The sequence below is a fragment of the Bombina bombina genome, chromosome 3 (genome assembly GCF_027579735.1).
Source record: "Bombina bombina isolate aBomBom1 chromosome 3, aBomBom1.pri, whole genome shotgun sequence".
NCBI classification, from domain to species: Eukaryota; Metazoa; Chordata; class Amphibia; order Anura; family Bombinatoridae; genus Bombina; species Bombina bombina.
Window position 1 is genome coordinate 843,702,195 of NC_069501.1, and position 20,606 is coordinate 843,722,800.

General features: G+C 37.5%; 1 protein-coding gene across 1 annotated transcript in view; it reads left to right on the forward strand.

Moving 5' to 3' along the window:
* Positions 1 to 20,606, forward strand: part of ERCC5 (ERCC excision repair 5, endonuclease) — a 238,975-nt gene that overhangs the window by 98,772 nt on the left and 119,597 nt on the right. The window contains exons 10-12 of the mRNA XM_053707797.1: positions 10,106 to 11,533; positions 11,779 to 12,017; positions 13,328 to 13,447. Of these exons, the coding sequence (XP_053563772.1) occupies positions 10,106 to 11,533; positions 11,779 to 12,017; positions 13,328 to 13,447 (1,787 nt within the window). The remainder of the gene's footprint in view (positions 1 to 10,105; positions 11,534 to 11,778; positions 12,018 to 13,327; positions 13,448 to 20,606) is intronic.

Here is a 20,606-nt window from a genome sequence, read left to right on the forward strand (position 1 = left end):
GCTTTGGTTTGCATCTTCCTGAGCAGTTGATAATACTGCTACTGACCTTTCATATCACTTTGAATGTGGCAGGATCCCCCTGCATTCATTATCCTGTGCTTGGAGAGGGTTAGCTGGTATACCCTTTAATCACCAGCCTGCATCTACTAGTACATAAGTGTACTTGGGCCACATGTGAGCACCCATTTGGCTTACTTTATATACTTACTAAATATAAGTTATTTATATTTATGCATAGTATATAAAGGCAATTAAGCACTATTTTGTAAAAGATATATATATATATATATATATATATATATATATATATAAAATGAATATTAGATTTAAAACTGGACATTTTGTTTTGCTTTCTATTTTGGTGAAGTTTTAGGGAACATGAAACCCAGGTTTTTTTTTCAGGATTCAGATAGAGCATATAATTGTTCTCTTGGTATCCTTTGTTGATGTTGCAGCAATGCACTGCATAGATCTAGCAGAACACATCAGATAAGCCAATGACACTGTATATATATATAATGTGCAACCACAAATCAGCAGCTAGCTCCCAGTAGTGCTTTGCTGCTCCTTCACTGGTCAAGTAATTATTCCAAACTCTGCAGGATTCACTCCCGCCTTTGGTTAACAGAATTAAAATGCAGGCAAAGCATAATACATAATTAAACATTTTGGGCCAGATTACAAGTCGAGTGCAAATGAATGCTTCCGCTTGAGCGTTAATTGCACTTTAAGTAAACTTTTTGAGCATCAATTTGCCCTCATATTATGAGTTAAAAGTAAAAATGTATCGCTCTTGCGCTAACCCGACAAGCACAAAAATCCAAACTTAGAATATTGCACGAGCAATAACCTATTCCCCCATAGAAGACAATGGAGCAAAAAAAAAAAGTGGGATAAAAACCCAAGTCGTGCAAAACTGATCTCATTGTCTCACGTGAGCTAAACCAACATGAAAATATGAATATTTCAGATTCAAATGTTCTTCACATACAAGAATATGTTCTATTTATTCATAAATACATATTTCTATATATACCTGATGTTTATTTGGTACAAAATATATTTAAATCTATACATATACATGATTATATATAGGTAAAGAGAGATATATATATATATATATATATATATATATATATATATAAATACATAGAACATATTCTGCTATGTGCAGAACATTGGAATGTGAAAGATATATAGTAAATACACACTATAGCACTTTATTGCATAAATATGTTTTCTCCAACATAGGTGTGTCCGGTCCACGGCGTCATCCTTACTTGTGGGATATTCTCTTCCCCAACAGGAAATGGCAAAGAGCCCAGCAAAGCTGGTCACATGATCCCTCCTAGGCTCCGCTTTCCCCAGTCATTCTCTTTGCCGTTGTACAGGCAACATCTCCACGGAGATGGCTTAGAGTTTTTTGGTGTTTAAATGTAGTTTTTATTCTTCAATCAAGAGTTTGTTATTTTAAAATAGTGCTGGTATGTACTATTTACTCTGAAACAGAAAAGAGATGAAGATTTCTGTTTGTAAGAGGAAAATGATTTTAGCAACCGTTACTAAAATCGATGGCTGTTTCCACACAGGACTGTTGAGAGGAATTAACTTCAGTTGGGGGAAACAGTGAGCAGACTTTGGCTGCTTGAGGTATGACACATTTCTAACAAGACTTGGTAATGCTGGAAGCTGTCATTTTCCCTATGGGATCTGGTAAGCCATTTTTATTAAATGAGAATAAAGGGCTTCACAGGGGCTTTAAAGACTGGTAGACATTTTTCTGGGCTAAAACGATTGTTATATAAGCATTTTTAATACTTCATAGTTTTGAGGAGTTATTTTATTCTTGGGAATTATGTAAAATAACCGGCAGGCACTGTATTGGACACCTTTTTCACTGGGGGCCTTCTCTAATCATAGGCAGAGCCTCATTTTCGCGCCTCTATTGCGCAGTTGTTTTTGGGAAGCAAGACATGCAGATGCATGTGTGAGGAGCTCAGATACATAGAAAAAGCTTACAGAAGGCGTCATTTGGTATCGTATTCCCCTTTGGGCTTGGTTGGGTCTCAGCAAAGCAGATACCAGGGACTGTATGGGGTTAAATATAAAAACGGCTCCGGTTCCGTTATTTTTAGAGTTAAAGCTTTCAAATTTGGTGTGCAATACTTTTAAGGCTTTAAGACACTGTGGTGAAATTTTGGTGAATTTTGAACAATTCCTTCATACTTTTTCACATTTTCAGTAATAAAGTGTGTTCAGTTTAAAATTTAAAGTGACAGTAACGGTTTTATTTTAAAACGTTTTTTGTACTTTGTTATCAAGTTTATGCCTGTTTAACATGTCTGAACTATCAGATAGACTATGTTCTGTATGTGGGGAAGCCAAGGTTCCTTCTCATTTAAATAGATGTGATTTATGTGACACAAAATTTAGAGAAAATGATGCCCAAGATGATTCCTCAAGTGAGGGGAGTAAGCATGGTACTGCATCATCCCCTCCTTCGTCTACGCCAGTCTTGCCCACACAGGAGGCCCCTAGTACATCTAGTGCGCCAATACTCCTTACTATGCAACAATTAACGGCTGTAATGGATAATTCTATCAAAAACATTTTAGCCAAAATGCCCACTTATCAGCGAAAGCGCGACTGCTCTGTTTTAGAAAATACTGAAGAGCATGAGGACGCTGATGATATTGGTTCTGAAGTGCCCCTACACCAGTCTGAGGGGGCCAGGGAGGTTTTGTCTGAGGGAGAAATTTCAGATTCAGGGAAAATTTCTCAACAAGCTGAACCTGATGTGATTACATTCAAATTTAAATTGGAACATCTCCGCGCTCTGCTTAAGGAGGTGTTATCTACTCTGGATGATTGTGAGAATTTGGTCATCCCAGAGAAATTATGTAAGATGGACAAGTTCCTAGAGGTCCAGGGCCCCCCCGAAGCTTTTCCTATACCCAAGCGGGTGGCGGACATTGTAAACAAAGAATGGGAAAGGCCCGGCATACCTTTTGTCCCTCCCCCTATATTTAAGAAATTGTTTCCTATGGTCGACCCCAGAAAGGACTTATGGCAGACAGTCCCCAAGGTCGAGGGGGCGGTTTCTACTCTAAACAAACGCACTACTATCCCTATAGAAGATAGTTGTGCTTTCAAAGATCCTATGGATAAAAAATTAGAGGGTTTGCTTAAAAAGATGTTTGTTCAGCAAGGTTACCTTCTACAACCAATTTGTTGCATAGTTCCTGTCACTACAGCAGCGTGTTTCTGGTTCGATGAACTAGAAAAGTCGCTCAATAAAGATTCTTCTTATGAGGAGATTATGGACAGAATTCATGCTCTCAAATTGGCTAACTCTTTTACTTTAGACGCCACTTTGCAATTGGCTAGATTAGCGGCGAAAAATTCAGGGTTTGCTATTGTGGCGCGCAGAGCGCTTTGGCTAAAATCTTGGTCAGCGGATGCGTCTTCCAAGAACAAAGTGCTTAACATACCTTTCAAGGGGAAAACGCTGTTTGGCCCTGACTTGAAAGAGATTATTTCTGATATCACTGGGGGTAAGGGCCACGCCCTTCCTCAGGATAGGTCTTTCAAGGCTAAAAATAAACCAAATTTTCGTCCCTTTCGCAGAAACGGACCAGCCCCAAGTGCTACATCCTCTAAGCAAGAGGGTAATACTTCTCAAGCCAAGCCAGCCTGGAGGCCAATGCAAGGCTGGAACAAAGGTAAGCAGGCCAAGAAACCTGCCACTGCTACCAAGACAGCATGAGATGTTGGCCCCCGATCCGGGACCGGATCTGGTGGGGGGCAGACTTTCTCTCTTCGCTCAGGCTTGGGCAAGAGATGTTCTGGATCCTTGGGCGCTAGAAATAGTCTCCCAAGGTTATCTTCTGAAATTCAAGGGGCTTCCCCCAAGGGGGAGGTTCCACAGGTCTCAATTGTCTTCAGACCACATAAAAAGACAGGCATTCTTACATTGTGTAGAAGACCTGTTAAAAATGGGAGTGATTCATCCTGTTCCATTAGGAGAACAAGGGATGGGATTCTACTCCAATCTGTTCATAGTTCCCAAAAAAGAGGGAACATTCAGACCGATCTTAGATCTCAAGATCCTAAACAAGTTTCTCAAGGTTCCATCGTTCAAAATGGAAACTATTCGGACAATTCTTCCTTCCATCCAGGAAGGTCAATTCATGACCACGGTGGATTTAAAGGATGCGTATCTACATATTCCTATCCACAAGGAACATCATCGGTTCCTAAGGTTCGCCTTTCTGGACAAGCATTACCAGTTTGTGGCACTTCCATTCGGATTAGCCACTGCTCCAAGAATTTTCACAAAGGTACTAGGGTCCCTTCTAGCGGTGCTACGACCAAGGGGCATTGCAGTAGTACCTTACTTGGACGACATACTGATTCAAGCGTCGTCCCTACCACAAGCAAAGGCTCATACGGACATTGTCCTGGCCTTTCTCAGATCTCACGGGTGGAAAGTGAACGTAGAAAAAAGTTCTCTATCTCCGTCAACAAGAGTTCCCTTCTTGGGAACAATAATAGACTCCTTAGAAATTAGGATTTTTCTGACAGAGGCCAGAAAATCAAAACTTCTAAGCTCTTGTCAAGTACTTCATTCTGTTCCTCTTCCTTCCATAGCGCAGTGCATGGAAGTAATAGGTTTGATGGTCGCGGCAATGGACATAGTTCCTTTTGCGCGAATTCATCTGAGACCTTTACAACTGTGCATGCTCAGTCAGTGGAATGGGGATTATACAGACTTGTCTCCGACGATACAAGTAGATCAGAGGACCAGAGATTCACTCCGTTGGTGGCTGACCCTGGACAACCTGTCACAGGGGATGAGCTTCCGCAGACCAGAGTGGGTCATTGTCATGACCGACGCCAGTCTGGTGGGCTGGGGTGCGGTATGGGAACTCCTGAAAGCTCAGGGTCTTTGGTCTCGGGAAGAATCTCTTCTCCCGATAAATATTCTGGAACTGAGAGCGATATTCAATGCTCTCAAGGCTTGGCCTCAGCTAGCAAAGGCCAAATTCATACGGTTTCAATCAGACAACATGACGACTGTTGCGTATATCAACCATCAAGGGGGAACAAGGAGTTCCCTGGCGATGGAAGAAGTGACCAAAATCATTCAATGGGCGGAGACTCACTCCTGCCACTTGTCTGCAATCCACATCCCAGGAGTGGAAAATTGGGAAGCGGATTTTCTGAGTCGTCAGACATTTCATCCGGGGGAGTGGGAACTCCATCCGGAAATCTTTGCCCAAATTACTCAATTGTGGGGCATTCCAGACATGGATCTGATGGCCTCTCGTCAGAACTTCAAGGTTCCTTGCTACGGGTCCAGATCCAGGGATCCCAAGGCGACTCTAGTAGATGCACTAGTAGCACCTTGGACCTTCAACCTAGCTTATGTATTCCCACCGTTTCCTCTCATCCCCAGGCTGGTAGCCAGGATCAATCAGGAGAGGGCATCGGTGATCTTGATAGCTCCTGCGTGGCCACGCAGGACTTGGTATGCAGACCTGGTGAATATGTCATCGGCTCCACCATGGAAGCTACCTTTGAGACAGGACCTTCTTGTTCAAGGTCCGTTCGAACATCCGAATCTGGCCTCACTCCAACTGACTGCTTGGAGATTGAACGCTTGATTTTATCAAAGCGAGGGTTCTCAGATTCTGTCATTGATACTCTTGTTCAGGCCAGAAAGCCTGTAACTAGAAAAATCTACCATAAAATATGGAAAAAATATATCTGTTGGTGTGAATCTAAAGGATTCCCATGGAACAAGATAAAAATTCCTAAGATTCTATCCTTTCTTCAAGAAGGTTTGGAGAAAGGATTATCTACAAGTTCTTTGAAGGGACAGATTTCTGCTTTATCTGTTTTACTTCACAAAAAGCTGGCGGCTGTGCCAGATGTTCAAGCTTTTGTTCAGGCTCTGGTCAGAATCAAGCCTGTTTACAAACCTTTGACTCCTCCTTGGAGTCTCAATTTAGTTCTTTCAGTTCTTCAGGGGGTTCCGTTTGAACCCTTACATTCCGTAGATATTAAGTTATTATCTTGGAAAGTTTTGTTTTTGGTTGCAATTTCTTCTGCTAGAAGAGTTTCAGAGTTATCTGCTCTGTAGTGTTCTCCTCCTTATCTGGTATTCCATGCAGATAAGGTGGTTTTGCGTACTAAACCTGGTTTTCTTCCGAAAGTTGTTTCTAACAAAAACATTAACCAGGAGATAGTCGTGCCTTCTTTGTGTCCGAATCCAGTTTCAAAGAAGGAACGTTTGTTGCACAATTTGGATGTGGTTCGTGCTCTAAAATTCTATTTAGATGCTACTAAGGATTTCAGACAAACATCTTCCTTGTTTGTGGTTTATTCTGGTAAAAGGAGAGGTCAAAAAGCAACTTCTTCCTCTCTCTCTTTTTGGCTTAAAAGCATCATCAGATTGGCTTACGAGACTGCCGGACGGCAGCCTCCTGAAAGAATCACAGCTCATTCCACTAGGGCCGTGGCTTCCACATGGGCCTTCAAGAACGAGGCTTCTGTTGATCAGATATGTAAGGCAGCGACTTGGTCTTCACTGCACACTTTTACTAAATTTTACAAATTTGATACTTTTGCTTCTTCTGAGGCTATTTTTGGGAGAAAGGTTTTGCAAGCCGTGGTGCCTTCCATCTAGGTGACCTGATTTGCTCCCTCCCATCATCCGTGTCCTATAGCTTTGGTATTGGTTCCCACAAGTAAGGATGACGCCGTGGACCGGACACACCTATGTTGGAGAAAACAGAATTTATGTTTACCTGATAAATTACTTTCTCCAACGGTGTGTCCGGTCCACGGCCCGCCCTGGTTTTTTAATCAGGTCTGATAATTTATTTTCTTTAACTACAGTCACCACGGTATCATATGATTTCTCCTATGCAAATATTCCTCCTTTACGTCGGTCGAATGACTGGGGAAGGCGGAGCCTAGGAGGGATCATGTGACCAGCTTTGCTGGGCTCTTTGCCATTTCCTGTTGGGGAAGAGAATATCCCACAAGTAAGGATGACGCCGTGGACCGGACACACCGTTGGAGAAAGTAATTTATCAGGTAAACATAAATTCTGTTTTTTCACCCGTTTATCTACTTAACTGCAACGGGCTCCAATACACTTATATATATATATATATATATATATACAGTATATATGTCTATAAATACATATATACACATATAGACATATAAATATATATATATATATATATATATATACATCTTTAGACATTTCTATGTTAAAGCCCTTTGCCTGCCTTTTTTTTTCCTCTAACACCTGAGATCTCATATCTTTGAGCCCCTTTAACTTTTTTGTGCAATATTTTTTTAAAAATATTTTTTATTAGATAATGTTATTATGAGTGTAACTGTATTGTGTAATGTATTTTGAAGGTTTTGTGACATTTTTTTGTTTAGAAAAAGAGTTAACTAGAGCTCTGAGAATGCGCTAACCTGATGAGAGTTAATTTCAAAGCGATCACGTTTACTTTCAACTTGTAATATGAGAGCAATTTAAAGGGACACTGAACCCAAATGTTTTCTTTCGTGATTCAGATAGAACATGCAATTTTAAGCAACTTTCTAATTTACTCCTATTATCAAATTTTCTTCGTTATCTTGCTATCTTTATTTGAAAAAAGGCATCTAAGCTTTTTTTTGGGTTCAGAACTCTAGACAGCACTTTTTTATTGGTGGATGAATGTATCCACCAATCAGCAAGGACAACGCAGGTTGTTCACCAAAAATGGGCCGGCATCTAAACTTACATTCTTGCATTTCAAATAAAGATTCCAAGAGAATGAAGAAAATTTGATAATGGGAGTAAATTAGAAAGTTACTTAAAATGTCATGCTCTATCTGAATCACAAAAGAAAACATTTCGGTTCAGTGTCCCTTAAACTTGCACACAAATAAACGCGAAAACATATCTCTTGCGCCCAAATGTTTCTGCTCCCCTCGTAATCTGGCCCTTTTTAAAAGGAACATAAAATTAAAAAAATGTTCTGTTATAACGGGTAAAGACAAATCCATTTCTAAAGATGATTTCAGTTGCATTCCTCGCTGCACCATCGTTGCTCTTGTAATCTTGGACAATTGAGTCTATCTTTAAAGACAAGTCACGAGTTATGAGTTTTCCGTGCACGATGTGGTCTTTTCACAATCAATTTCCATTGCCCCAGCTATTACAATTTTTTTACGCAACAATCCTTTCCGCGCTCGAAGAGCAGTAGTTACGTTTTCCACAACATAAAAGTTTCACAAAACACTTAAAAAATTACATTACAAAGTACAGTTACACTCGTATTAACACTGTCTAATAAAAATTATTTTAAAAATTATTGCACACAAAAGTTATAAGAGCTCAAAGATACAAGAAAAGGCAGAGGAAGGGATTTTACATTGACTTACATACACATACATAGAGAAACATGGATTTATATGTATATAAATATGTTTAACAATGGAGATAATGAAGAAGATTTTACATTACAGTCTTGTGCACATTAAACAATATCTCAGAGGGATTTTCAAAGAGTTATACGCATATAGATCTCGATATATATATATATATATATATATATACATATATATACATACACATATATATATATATATATATATATATATTAATATATATTATAAAGGTTTAAACATGAAGGAGGGCACTCACGGGTCTTTTTATCATCAGAACTGTTACTTTATTTCATAATTCATATCAAACATAAGTCAACAATATGAATGATGAAATAAAGTAACAATTCTGATGATGAAAAGACCTGTGAGAGCCCTCCTTCATGTTTGAATTTTTTTCTATTTTTTGAGGCGTCACCTGGGCTGTGAATACATATTATTGGAGTGTGTACTATTGGTGAGATATATATATATATATATATATATATATATATATATGTGTGTATGTATGTATGTATGTATGTATGTATGTATATATATATATATATATATATATATATATATATATATATATATATGTGTATGCCTTCTTTATATACATATTTCACTATAGATACAGTATATCAGTCCAAAAATCATTATTTAGAAATAAATAGAACATTTTCCATTCATTTTCACAATATGAAATATTTGCATTTTCATGTACACTTTTCAAGGAGAATACGTCAAAGGCTTTGCACAACATATTAGGGTTTTTGTGTATTTTTTTTTTCTTTTTGTCTTCTTCATTGACTTCTATGGGGAATACGTGAATGCGCACGAAATTTGGCTGTGTAGATTACGCAACAACGTGTGCGCAAAATAAGTTATTTTACAACTTTTAAATTGCCGCTCAACCCCAAATGCGAAAAATCTATAACGGGCGCGGTGTTTTCGCAACTGATTTGCCGCACAACTTGTAATCTTGCCAAAGTGGGTTGTGGGAGACATTTTTTGCATTTATGTGACTAGCACTGCTGATTGGGTCAACAGCGATTTCCAGTTGGAACTTGCCGTTCTCAGCATCTCTAGGGTGACACTTTAATTATGTGTTTAACTCTTTTGCAGGGAGTTAAACGCATAGAGTTGGAGTGTTGCTAGTGTTAGTGAATTAGATTGTGTACGTTTTTCATTAGAATGTCCCTTTAAGGTGCTGTTTACATTTCATTAAATTTGAATTTTGGCATCTACAATAAGTAAGACGGTGTTTGGTTAGCTGTGTGATATATATATTTTTTTTTCTGTATTTTTTTTTATCTAGGCATAAAAAATTATATAAAGAAATAAGTAATTTTGTTTTTGTGATCTATTTTGTATATGTACTGAAATGTATATCTTTTTATTTTTCCTTATTTTACACAAAACAAAACACTATATACTTTAAGATGGGTATCTCCAACTAATGAACTTATTTCCTTTTTTAAAAAAAAGATAATAAAATCCCTTTGGTTTAATCTTATATTTGTGTACAGAAACATGATGAATCAGAAATTTCTACTACAAGTAGTATAAGAAATAAGCATATTTGCTTGCTTGTTTATTTTTTGTTTGCATATTGTCTCTTGTGTCAGTTATCTACTAACCCATATTTATTATTGTGGTTTAGGAATTCAGTCAAAAGCTGATGATAAAAAAAATAAAGAAGATACAAAAGATGATTCTTCAGTCGCTAGTTACAGTGAGACGACTCCAAAAACATACCTCGATTTAAAATTAGCTGCTTCTTATAAGCCGAAAAAAACTCAAAATAATTCTGCAGAAGCAGCACCTCCCTCACCCAGAACACTGTTTGCTATACAAGAAGCTATGATGGAGAACAGTTCAGAAGACGAGCTTGGAGATAAGGGAGTACTTATTAGGGACAAGAAGGCTTCTCCATCTGTGACCAGAGTGGATGGCAGCATATCCCCAAGAACCTTGCAGGCAATCCAACAAGTGCTTGCTGAAGATGAAGCAGGAGAGAGGTGTAAGAAGAGAATGGTGCTTAGTGATGAGGAGCTGGAAAAGGAACAACCCAAGACAAAAGTTCTATTAATAAGTAGTTCTGATGAGGAGGACATTAACTTGGACAATAAGGATAAAAGTCATCCTGAACCTGCAATAGCTTTAAAAAATAATGAACTTTTAACCAGTTCTACACTGTGTCAGAAAAGTTTTGGAAATAATCAGTCCTTGTTGAATAATCCTGTAGTTTCTGAAAGACCTATGCAATCTAATGAATTGATCCAGATAAAAGAAAATCAAGCTAGTTTGGATGAGCAATGTATATCTTCTGCTAAGAGGAATCTTTTTTCTGACCAAAGTCAATCACCTACATCTTTTTTCAGTCATGCAAGTGTTCCTTCTGTCAAAGGTTTACACACATCTCCTGTAATGTCATCCGTTGTAGAAGTCACTAGTACATCAGACACTTCTACTGCAACTGAGCAATCTTATCTGAATGAACAATGCATATCTTCTGCTAAGAGGCACCTTTTTTCTAACCAGTGTGAATTACTTTCTCTGCCTCTTGTCAGTAGTGCAAGTGACCCTTCTATCAAAGAGTTGGACAAAAAATCAATTTCTCCTACAATGCATTCAATTACAGGATACACTAGTGAATTAGGGTCTTCTGTCAAGACGGGTATTGCCTATATAAATCCACCAATGATTGCAACTACAACAGATACATGCACATTACAGACAGTTGAAAAACTTGCTGTTGTGGTAGAAACTGCCAGAGAAGAAATTGCCCCAAAGCCTTCAACATCACTAGACAGAAATTGTGTTGCTTCATCCCAGGTAGCTGATCTATTAGAAGCAAATATACACCAACAAGTGTCTAACAAGAGTGAAGGGGACAGCAGTTTAGCAGTGTCTTCAAGCCCCTCAAAAGTATCAGAGTTCATAGAACCCAAAGAAGAGAATTACAAGAGACCGAATGTACTTAACAGAAATGATGCAGACATCACATATATGCCATTGACTCCAGAAAGTATAGATGTCAGTGAGGCGGAATCTAATGCAAATAAAGATATGGACTCCGACTCAGATGGTAAGTTGTAATATATTCTATATTCCTTAGAATTACTTAGATAACAAGAAAAGACCACTGTATTTGTAATATATGTATATATTGTATATATGTATATATATTTGTTTACGTTATATATTTGTGTGTGTATATACAGTGTATATATATATATATATATATATATATGTGTGTGTGTGTATATATATATATATATATATATATTTATTATTATTTTTTATTTGCCTATATCTTTGTTTTGTTAACAGGTAGTTTTATTGAAGTTGACAGTGATTTAAGCAGCGCCAAAGCTGCAGCCGTAAATCAAGAATTTGCAACAAAACAAGACTTTAAGGAATCAAGTTCCAGTGATGATCTTGCCAGCCAGAACCGTAATATAGAAAACTCTTTCACAGATGACAAAGATATTCAACTAGCTAACCTGGATGAACCTGAAAATTCCAGAGATATGGAGGCAGCAGTCAATGAATGGCAAGATATAAGTCTGGTAAACTTGCTTGTTTATATTTATTTTCAATATATGTAAATCTGTATTCTAGATTTTTTTATGTTTTTACCGCTTGTTTTGTGTTAGAATATTTATTGCAGCGTTACAGTATAACGTAGTAGATAGAAGGCAGTAATGCTAAAAATGACAATTCATCCCAGAGAAGTGGCAAATAAACAATACAAGATCTAGTTACAAAGTAACTTTATAATCATTTTATACCCATGAGAACCAAGAACTTATCCAAAACAGTGCACAAGTTCCAACTCACAGCAAAAGCAAAAAAATAATAAAAATATTCTAAAGCAGAATATACATTCCTCCACATCAAACTAAAAGTGCATTGTGCCAAAAAAACACACCTCCTGATGCAAAATATTATCCCTGTAAAGATACTAGGTTTTAACATTAATATCAAACTTACCAATGAACTATTGTAGCGTCATGCATGTCCATTCAATATTCTTTTTGTAGCTAGTAACTAACTACATGGGGTAGATTTAATAAGCAGCGGATGCTGCTATCTACACCCGTAGTTTCCGGCTCTGCTCCTTAATTTCTCTGCCACCTTTTAAGTGGTGGACTGCAATCATCCCGATTGGGATGATTGACACCCCCTGCTAGCGGCCGATTAGCTGCGAAAGTGCAGGGGGCGGCATTGCACAAGCATTTCACAAGAAAAGCTTGTGCAATGTTAAATGCCGACATTGTATGCTGTCGGCTTTAGCGATGCCGGGCAGTCATGATTCGCTACAGAGAATCATGTCCGCCCGGCATTTAATAAATTGATCCCTATGAGTGCATGCAATTGCTAGGTGCATCTCTTAAAAGTGATACTTAATGTTACACTTAAGTGACTTCAGAACACAAACTCTAATTTTACATAGGTAAGTGGGAAATCAATGTCAATTATTATGGGCAACAGTTAGAAGGAATTGGAGCAGTCACTGTGTGGACAATATATGTTTGCATTGGTTGATTAATAATAGTATAATGTAATTTGTTACCTAAAAGGATTCCGCAGTCTTCTATATGGATCATTCTATGTTTATTTTATTTCTTTTACACCTGGTAAAAACTGTCTTAAAGTATCCTCTATTAAGTCCTTTTTTTCTGGCTCTTTTTTTTACATTTAATTTTTTTATTTATTTAGAGTATTGCATATAATGTGTAAGGATAGGTTAAGGCTATGGTGTAGTCTAGGGTTCTACGTACATAGTCTTTGTATATTCAAGTCTAGCAAATTCATGCATTAATATTAGGTTTGATGTCTTAGCTCTATAACTTATTTATTGATTTTACTTATATAGGAGGAGCTTGAATCCCTTGAAAACAATTTGTTTGTTGAGCAAACATCTCTGCAGGCGCACAAGCAGCAGCAGGAGCGCGTAGCTGCATCTGTTACAGGCGAAATGTGCCAGGAAAGTCAGGTTGGTATTTTTGTATAAGATTCACAAGCTTTTGCTTTGGGGAATACAAAGTTGTTAAGGGAATTGTGTTATTAACAATGTTTTGTTACGTCTGCATCATGAATTTATTTGAATAGGGTGAGAATGTTCTATTATTGGTTTTGCAGGACCATTAAATACAGTAGATTTGCATTATCCAAAAATACACTATGAATTTCAAATTATCAGTAGATCTTTTTTTTTTTTTTTTTGGATAAATTTCAAAGATTGCTTTGCTTTCCCTGCCCACTGTATCATGTGACAGCCATTAGTTAATTACAGATTAAAGTAAATTGTAAAGTTGTTTAAAATGACATGCCCTATCTGAATCATTAAAGTTTATTTTCTCTTGTAAGGTGTATCCAGTCCACGGATCATCCATTACTTGTGGGATATTCTCCTTCCCAACAGGAAGCTGCAAGAGGATCACCCACAGCAGAGCTGTCTATATAGCTCCTTCCCTAACTGCCACCTACCAGTCATTCTCTTGCAGCTCTCGAAAAGATGGAAGTAGCTAGAGAGATGTGGTGAATTTATGTAGTTTATCTTCAATCAAAAGTTTATTATTTTCAAATGGTACCGGAGTTGTACTGTTTTAGCCTCAGGCAGAAAGTTGAAGAAGAGTCTGCCTGTGGTTTTTGATGATCTTAGCAGGTTGTAACTAAGATCTATTGCTGTTCTCACACATAACTGAAGAGATGAGGTAACTTCAGCTGGGGGAATGGCGTGCAGGGTCTCCTGCTATGAGGTATGTGCAGTTTAAATTTTTCTAGAGAAATGAATATGCTAGAAAATGCTGTTAATACCGGATTTATTTAAGGTAAGCCTGATTACAGTGATTTAATAACGACTAGTATCATGCTTGCTGTAAAAGGTAATATTCTTATTACTTTCTCACAGTACTGAAAATAAGATAACGTTTGCTGGAAGTGTTTAAACGTTTTTTTCTACATATTGGTGATAAAACTTTATTGGGGCCCAGTTTTTTCCACATGGCTGGCTAGATTTTGCCTAGGGATAGTTTTTTATGGCCCTCTCACTGTGAGTACAGTTTGGGAGGGGCCTAATTTCAGGCCTAAATCGTGCAGTAGTTTTTGCAGCTTGAGACTTCCAGCTTCCCTGAAGGAGTCCCCTGAACACTTAGGACCTCTACAAAGGGTTTTTATGCCTTCAAAAGTCGTTGTATGGGCAGGTAGGGCCTCAGCAGAGCTGTGGCAGTTTGTTGTGACTGATAAAAAACATTTATATCGTTTTTTGATCCGGTTTTGAAACTAAGGGGTTAATCATCCATTTGCAAGTGGGTGCAATGCTCTGTTAGTCTATTATACACACTGTAAAAATTTCGTAAGATTTACTGCTTTCTTTCATGTAATTAGCAAGAGTCCATGAGCTAGTGACGTATGGGATATACATTCCTACCAGGAGGGGCAAAGTTTCCCAAACCTTAAAATGCCTATAAATACACCCCTCACCACACCCACAATTCAGTTTTACAAACTTTGCCTCCCATGGAGGTGTGAAGTAAGTTTGTGCTAGATTCTACGTTGATATGCGCTTCGAAGCAGGCTGAAGCCCGATTTTCCTCTCAGAGTGCAGTGAATGTCAGAGGGATGTGAAGAGAGTATTGCCTATTTGAATACAATGGTCTTCCTCTAGGGGATCTATTTCATAGGTTCTCTGTTATCGGTCGTAGAGATTTCTTCTCCTACCTCCCTTTTCAGATCGACGATATACTCTTATATACCATTACCTGTACTGGTTTGGCTATCTACTATGTAGATGAGTGTCCTGGGGTAAGTAAGTCTTATTTTTTGTGACACTCTAAGCTATGGTTGGGCACTTTATATGTAAAGTTCTAAATATATGTCTTTAAACTTATATTTGCCATGATTCAGGATAATCAGTATTCCTTCATTCAGACTGTCAGTTTCATTATTTGGGATAATGCATATGAATAAATATTTTTTTCTTACCTTGAAAATTTTCAATTGACTATATTTCACTGCGGGCTGTTAGGCTCGCGGGGGCAGAAAATGCTTCATTTTATTGCGTCTTTCTTGGCGCAAACTTTTTTGGCGCAAAATTTTGTCATTTCCGGCGTCATAGTTGACGCCGGAAGTTGTTTGTAGTTACGTCATTTTTTTGACACGTGTATTCAGACTTTTTTTGCGCCAAAAAATATGGGCGTCGGTTTTCGACGTCAGAGGATGTGGCGTCATACTTGGCGCCAAAAAAAATGGGCGTTGTACTTAGCGCCAATAATGTGGGCGTCATACTTGGCGCCAAAAATGTGGGCGTCATATTTGTTCCACTTTTTCTCACATTATTTAAGTCTCACTTTTTTGTTGCTTCTGGTTGCTAGAGGCTTGTTTATTTTGCATTTTTTTCCCATTCCTGAAACTGTCATTTAAGGAATTTGATAATTTTGCTTTATATGTTGTTTTTTTCTATTACATATTGCAAGATATTCAAAACACTGTTCCTGTATCAAGAAATGCTGAGGGATTCCTGTTGACTGATATCAGTCCTACCAAAGCTAAGTTCATTTATTTTAATGTTATGAATGTTTATCTTTAGCTATGGTTTGTAATAAGTTATCATGATAAACTTTTACATGCAGAATCCATTAGTATTTATGCTTTATACATTGCTATTCTTTTTATATCTTATGTACAAGATATACTTAGAAATTTATAAGAATATTTTTCTGATTCTATTTTAAAGGCTTTGTCTGACGTCCCGCCTTCTAATAAAATTTTTAGTTTTAGGTCTTTTTCAAACTTCTTTTTTAGTTGATGAAGTTTCAAATGACCAACAACATAATGAATTATCCTTTTCTGATGGTGCTTTTTTCTCATTCAGAATTTTTTCTTCATCAGATATTGACACTAACAAATCTACTTTTTTATTCTTTATTAGAGTACATTTGTTCTTTGCTCAAAAGGTGTTGATTATTTTGGATATTGAAATATCTAGTTCTTTTGATTTTAAAGACTAGCTAACATTTAAATTCTGCTTATTTATCTTCTGTGGTTTCTTCAGAGGTTTTTTTCCAGTTCCTGATACTAAGAATGGAATAGGCTGAGAATTTTCTTTTAGTCCTTCTTTAAGGTTTTTAAATTGTATTCTTTGCCGGCAGTTAGTTTTCAGTTTTGAGGAAATATTCCCCAAGTTAATGGAGCTATCTCTACTACTGCTAAATATACTATTATTCTTATGGCAAATAGTATTTATTTTTTTCCTTTAGATGGTCGTATCTTATTTAAGGAAAATTATTTTCAGGTACTTTTCTTAGTCCTGTAATTTATTTGGCTGATGTTGCAATTGCTGCATCTTTCTGGTTGGATACTTTAAGATCAAGTATCGGATTATGATTTGTTTAGCATTGTTAAAAGGACAAAATCTTCTACTTATTTGAAGTTCAGACTAAGTGCTATTGCATTGTCTTGTTATCTTGCATTTGTTGATTGTGCAAGTCCAGTGTGTTGTCTGATCCTTTAACTTGATTAACATGCTAATAATTTCATTTTATTAAATATTTTCGCAAATGAGGTTTAATCTATGTCCTTAGCTATTTTAGCTAGAAGATCTTTGTGATTTCAATCTTAGAATGCTAATTTGATTTTTTTTTTTTTTTTTTAAACAATTTTTTATTGAAGCCGTAGTCAAATACAATATATAAAGGTATACCCAAAACATTTACAAATAGTTGTATACATAATACTATTGGCAAAGTAATATATTCAAATATTCCAGGTGTAGCTATAAAATGTGGGTTATCATGTTAAGGGACTTCAGTTTTATCATAGAGTATCTTAACATTAAGAAAAGCAAAAATGAACCTCTCCCAGCTAAATAAATGAGAGATTAAAGTATTTACTCAAATAAAAATAGGGCTAGAGAGGGGATGACTCTAAAGTTTTATGGGGGAGGGGGACGCAGCGGGCGAGAGCCGCTCAATATAAAATAGGGGGGGGGGAAAGGAGGGGGAGAAGGAGGGCGGAGCCTGGTAGCATGTGAAATCAACAAATATACTAAAGATTTAGGGCTTGTAAGTACTCTATTAAACAGAATTATAACAATATTATTTAGAAACGTCTAAGAAGTGTATGTTTCGTCTAGAAACGAACAGGCTAATTTCTCTGTCATCATGCATGCCATTAGGTATTATATACATGTCTCAGATCAAGCTCATTAAATCAACTAGTATGCTGAGCCGTGCCTTCCCAGTGAACACGGCCCAGCAGCGTTTACAATATCCAAAAGTGAGGTTATAGTGCACCTTAAAAGTAGTAGTATCATATTAAAAGCTAAGGGTTCAACAGATATAGAGCAAACATATACTAATATTGGATAAGCTGGAACATGAGGGTGAAAGGTACATCTTTACTAGTTATGTGTCTATACCCCTTGACAGTCTAAAGGACTTAGGTTAGAGGGATTAGTTTCCCAGATAAGTTGAAAAAAGAAGGAAAGAATGTTATGCTGAATATGTTTGTTAAACATTTAAATTCTTATATGTAGTAGTTGGTAAACATGAAATATCCTATTAAGCAAACTCTCCAATACCCAGGCTAAATGAAATGCTGAAATTACCAAGCTGGGGTATACTGTAGAGTTGCCAGAGATTAGAGCGATTGCTATGGTATTGCATACACATGGACCTACTCTAAAGATCAATTTCTAAACAATCCTGTAACGCTACTTGCTATCTACATTTGGTATAATATGCTCTACCTATGTGCTATTATGGTGTCTCATTATTCTGGTCAAACATATAGATTTAGGCAATCATGTAAAACAACATAAGCACCACCATTAGAAAGGCTTGCATACATAAAACATTACCATGTAATATACAACCATATCTAAGTTGCAAGTACGGAGTAATACATTATTCAAGTTTGAGATATGTAGGACTCAGCATATACCAAACTCTATGTAGCAGTTGGAACAAGCGTAATGGGAGTATGTAAGGAGTTAAAGAGGAGGAGACTACGTGCTACTATGACTTGGAAGGTCTCATACTAAGAACTCCACAATCATATACTTCTCTGTCTCTAATAACAGATTAAATAATTAAATATGTGGGAGCTGATGCTCAAAGTACGCTAAAAAGAATACTCACTACGAATTATAATTAAAGGTTAGGAGGAATGTATATACGCTATAGTATCCCCACCCCTGAGATATATGGAGGAAACTAAATATGGCCCTAGGGTCACGTAGTAGCAATAATATGAGTGAAATGTATTTAAGTTAGGGGCCTATTATATGCTAGCTGCAATCAGTAATAGAAGGAGTACAATTTAAATGGTATTAAACTACAGCAAGATACAAGAGAAACTGAAAGTTGAATATAAAGGGTCAGTATAAGTCCAGCTTCTAATAGTAAATATATGGTATAGGTCAACCACTGGAATAAGATAAATATTATACTACTGGAGCTTTAACAGACCCTTTGGAGCCTATATATGAATATATAACATCTTAATACAGTATTTAACAGAATTGGTGAGTGCTATGAGAACTGTGGAAAGATAAACAAACATGTTGGCTAAGCTAGTGCTATTCTAGCTGGGAATGAAAAATTGGCCATAGAATACCTAAATAGCCACAACTGAAGCTCAAGAAACATCAGATTATATAGTTTAAGCATGGTAACATTAAGGGTGCGTGAGTCTCATAGCTGTAAAATCAGAAGCAGTGTGATATTAACCCACCCTGGGTCTGGGCGGAAGCAATATAGTAGCAGATTCATAAAAGTTAGCAATCCTGACAGCATTCTAGCCATAAAGTTACAGAAACAATGTTCAGTAATATCATGTGTCCATGTGCAGTACATATGGCTCTTGACCGCGTGGAATAGGTCTGAATAACATGCTTTAAGGTGAGGCAATAGGTGCGGGTATGTGTAGCGATCTAGTTGTATGGCATCAAAAGCGTGATTGCAGCATACACAGAGAGGTCACAGCACGTAAGCTCTCAGACTCATTCTATGCTGTCAACCATTGTTCTGTACTTTAACCTATGCCCGCAGCCGGTTCAACTCCCACTCTGGACGGACTTACTGTTATGAGGAACTCATAGAGCCTGCAACGAAAGGTATAGATTGCGCTTCTATTATGCAGTCTAGAGGGGTGGTGGAAATCCCTCTCTCCATGTGGTAGTAGACCGAGGACAGCTCTGTGGGTCAGTTGGTGTGGATTCGCTCCCCTAGATCCATCCGCGTATTCGTTCCGCTTGTCGTCTGTAGATAATTCCGGTAAGGCAGGCTGGAACTTCGGCATATTCATATTGGTGTGCAGCTTTTCAGCATCTGAGTCACAGTAAAGCTCACACAGACCTGTCGGTACGTGACTCTCCGGCACTTTCAGGGGTTGCGAGTTAGTCTCCAAACAGAGCTCAAGTCGGTAGCCGCCATCTTGTCTGTCATGCAGGGCACAGCACTGCTCACGGAATTGCGCCAGCAGCCGGCCCATTGTTGAAAAATGATCCTCCAGGATTCTAGAGGCATTATCCTCAAATCTGTGCAATGCCGCCTCCAGGTCCATCTTAGGATGCGAAAGTAGGAGAGAGCTCCACAAACGTTAGGAGGGATCCTATCCTCGTTGCTTAGTTATACAGGGAAGGCCCCAGAGCGAGGTGCTCCTTCAATAGTTTCACAGCTCAAAGGTCAAAGTTTTGCTTCTCCCAGGGCTAGCAGATGTAGTGGTCATTAATTTCTGTATATTTTAGCCAATAAATCTGGTCCAGGGTAGATATTTGTATACCTTTAGTCAGATATAGCAGGAGAGCTCCCAGCTTACACGTCTGCTCCCTTTGGTGTCGGGCTCCGCCCCCGCTAATTTGATTTTTAAAATCCATATTTCTTTTTTTCCAAGATATTCAATTATTTGGTTCATAATTGGATTCAATTATTTAACTGTTACTTTGGGCTTCAAGATTGAGTTCTAAGACTAAAACTTTAAGCTTATATTAGTTTTCTGTTCTTACTAAGGAATGGAATCCTGAATTCTTCCCCAAGTAACATGTTTATAATTGGAAGTTTTTTTCTTCATTCAATTAAGCCTTTTAAAAGTTCAAAGTCAGCTCCCCAAATTTGCATGTAGGTGCGATTCTTATTCCAGCTTGGCTGGTA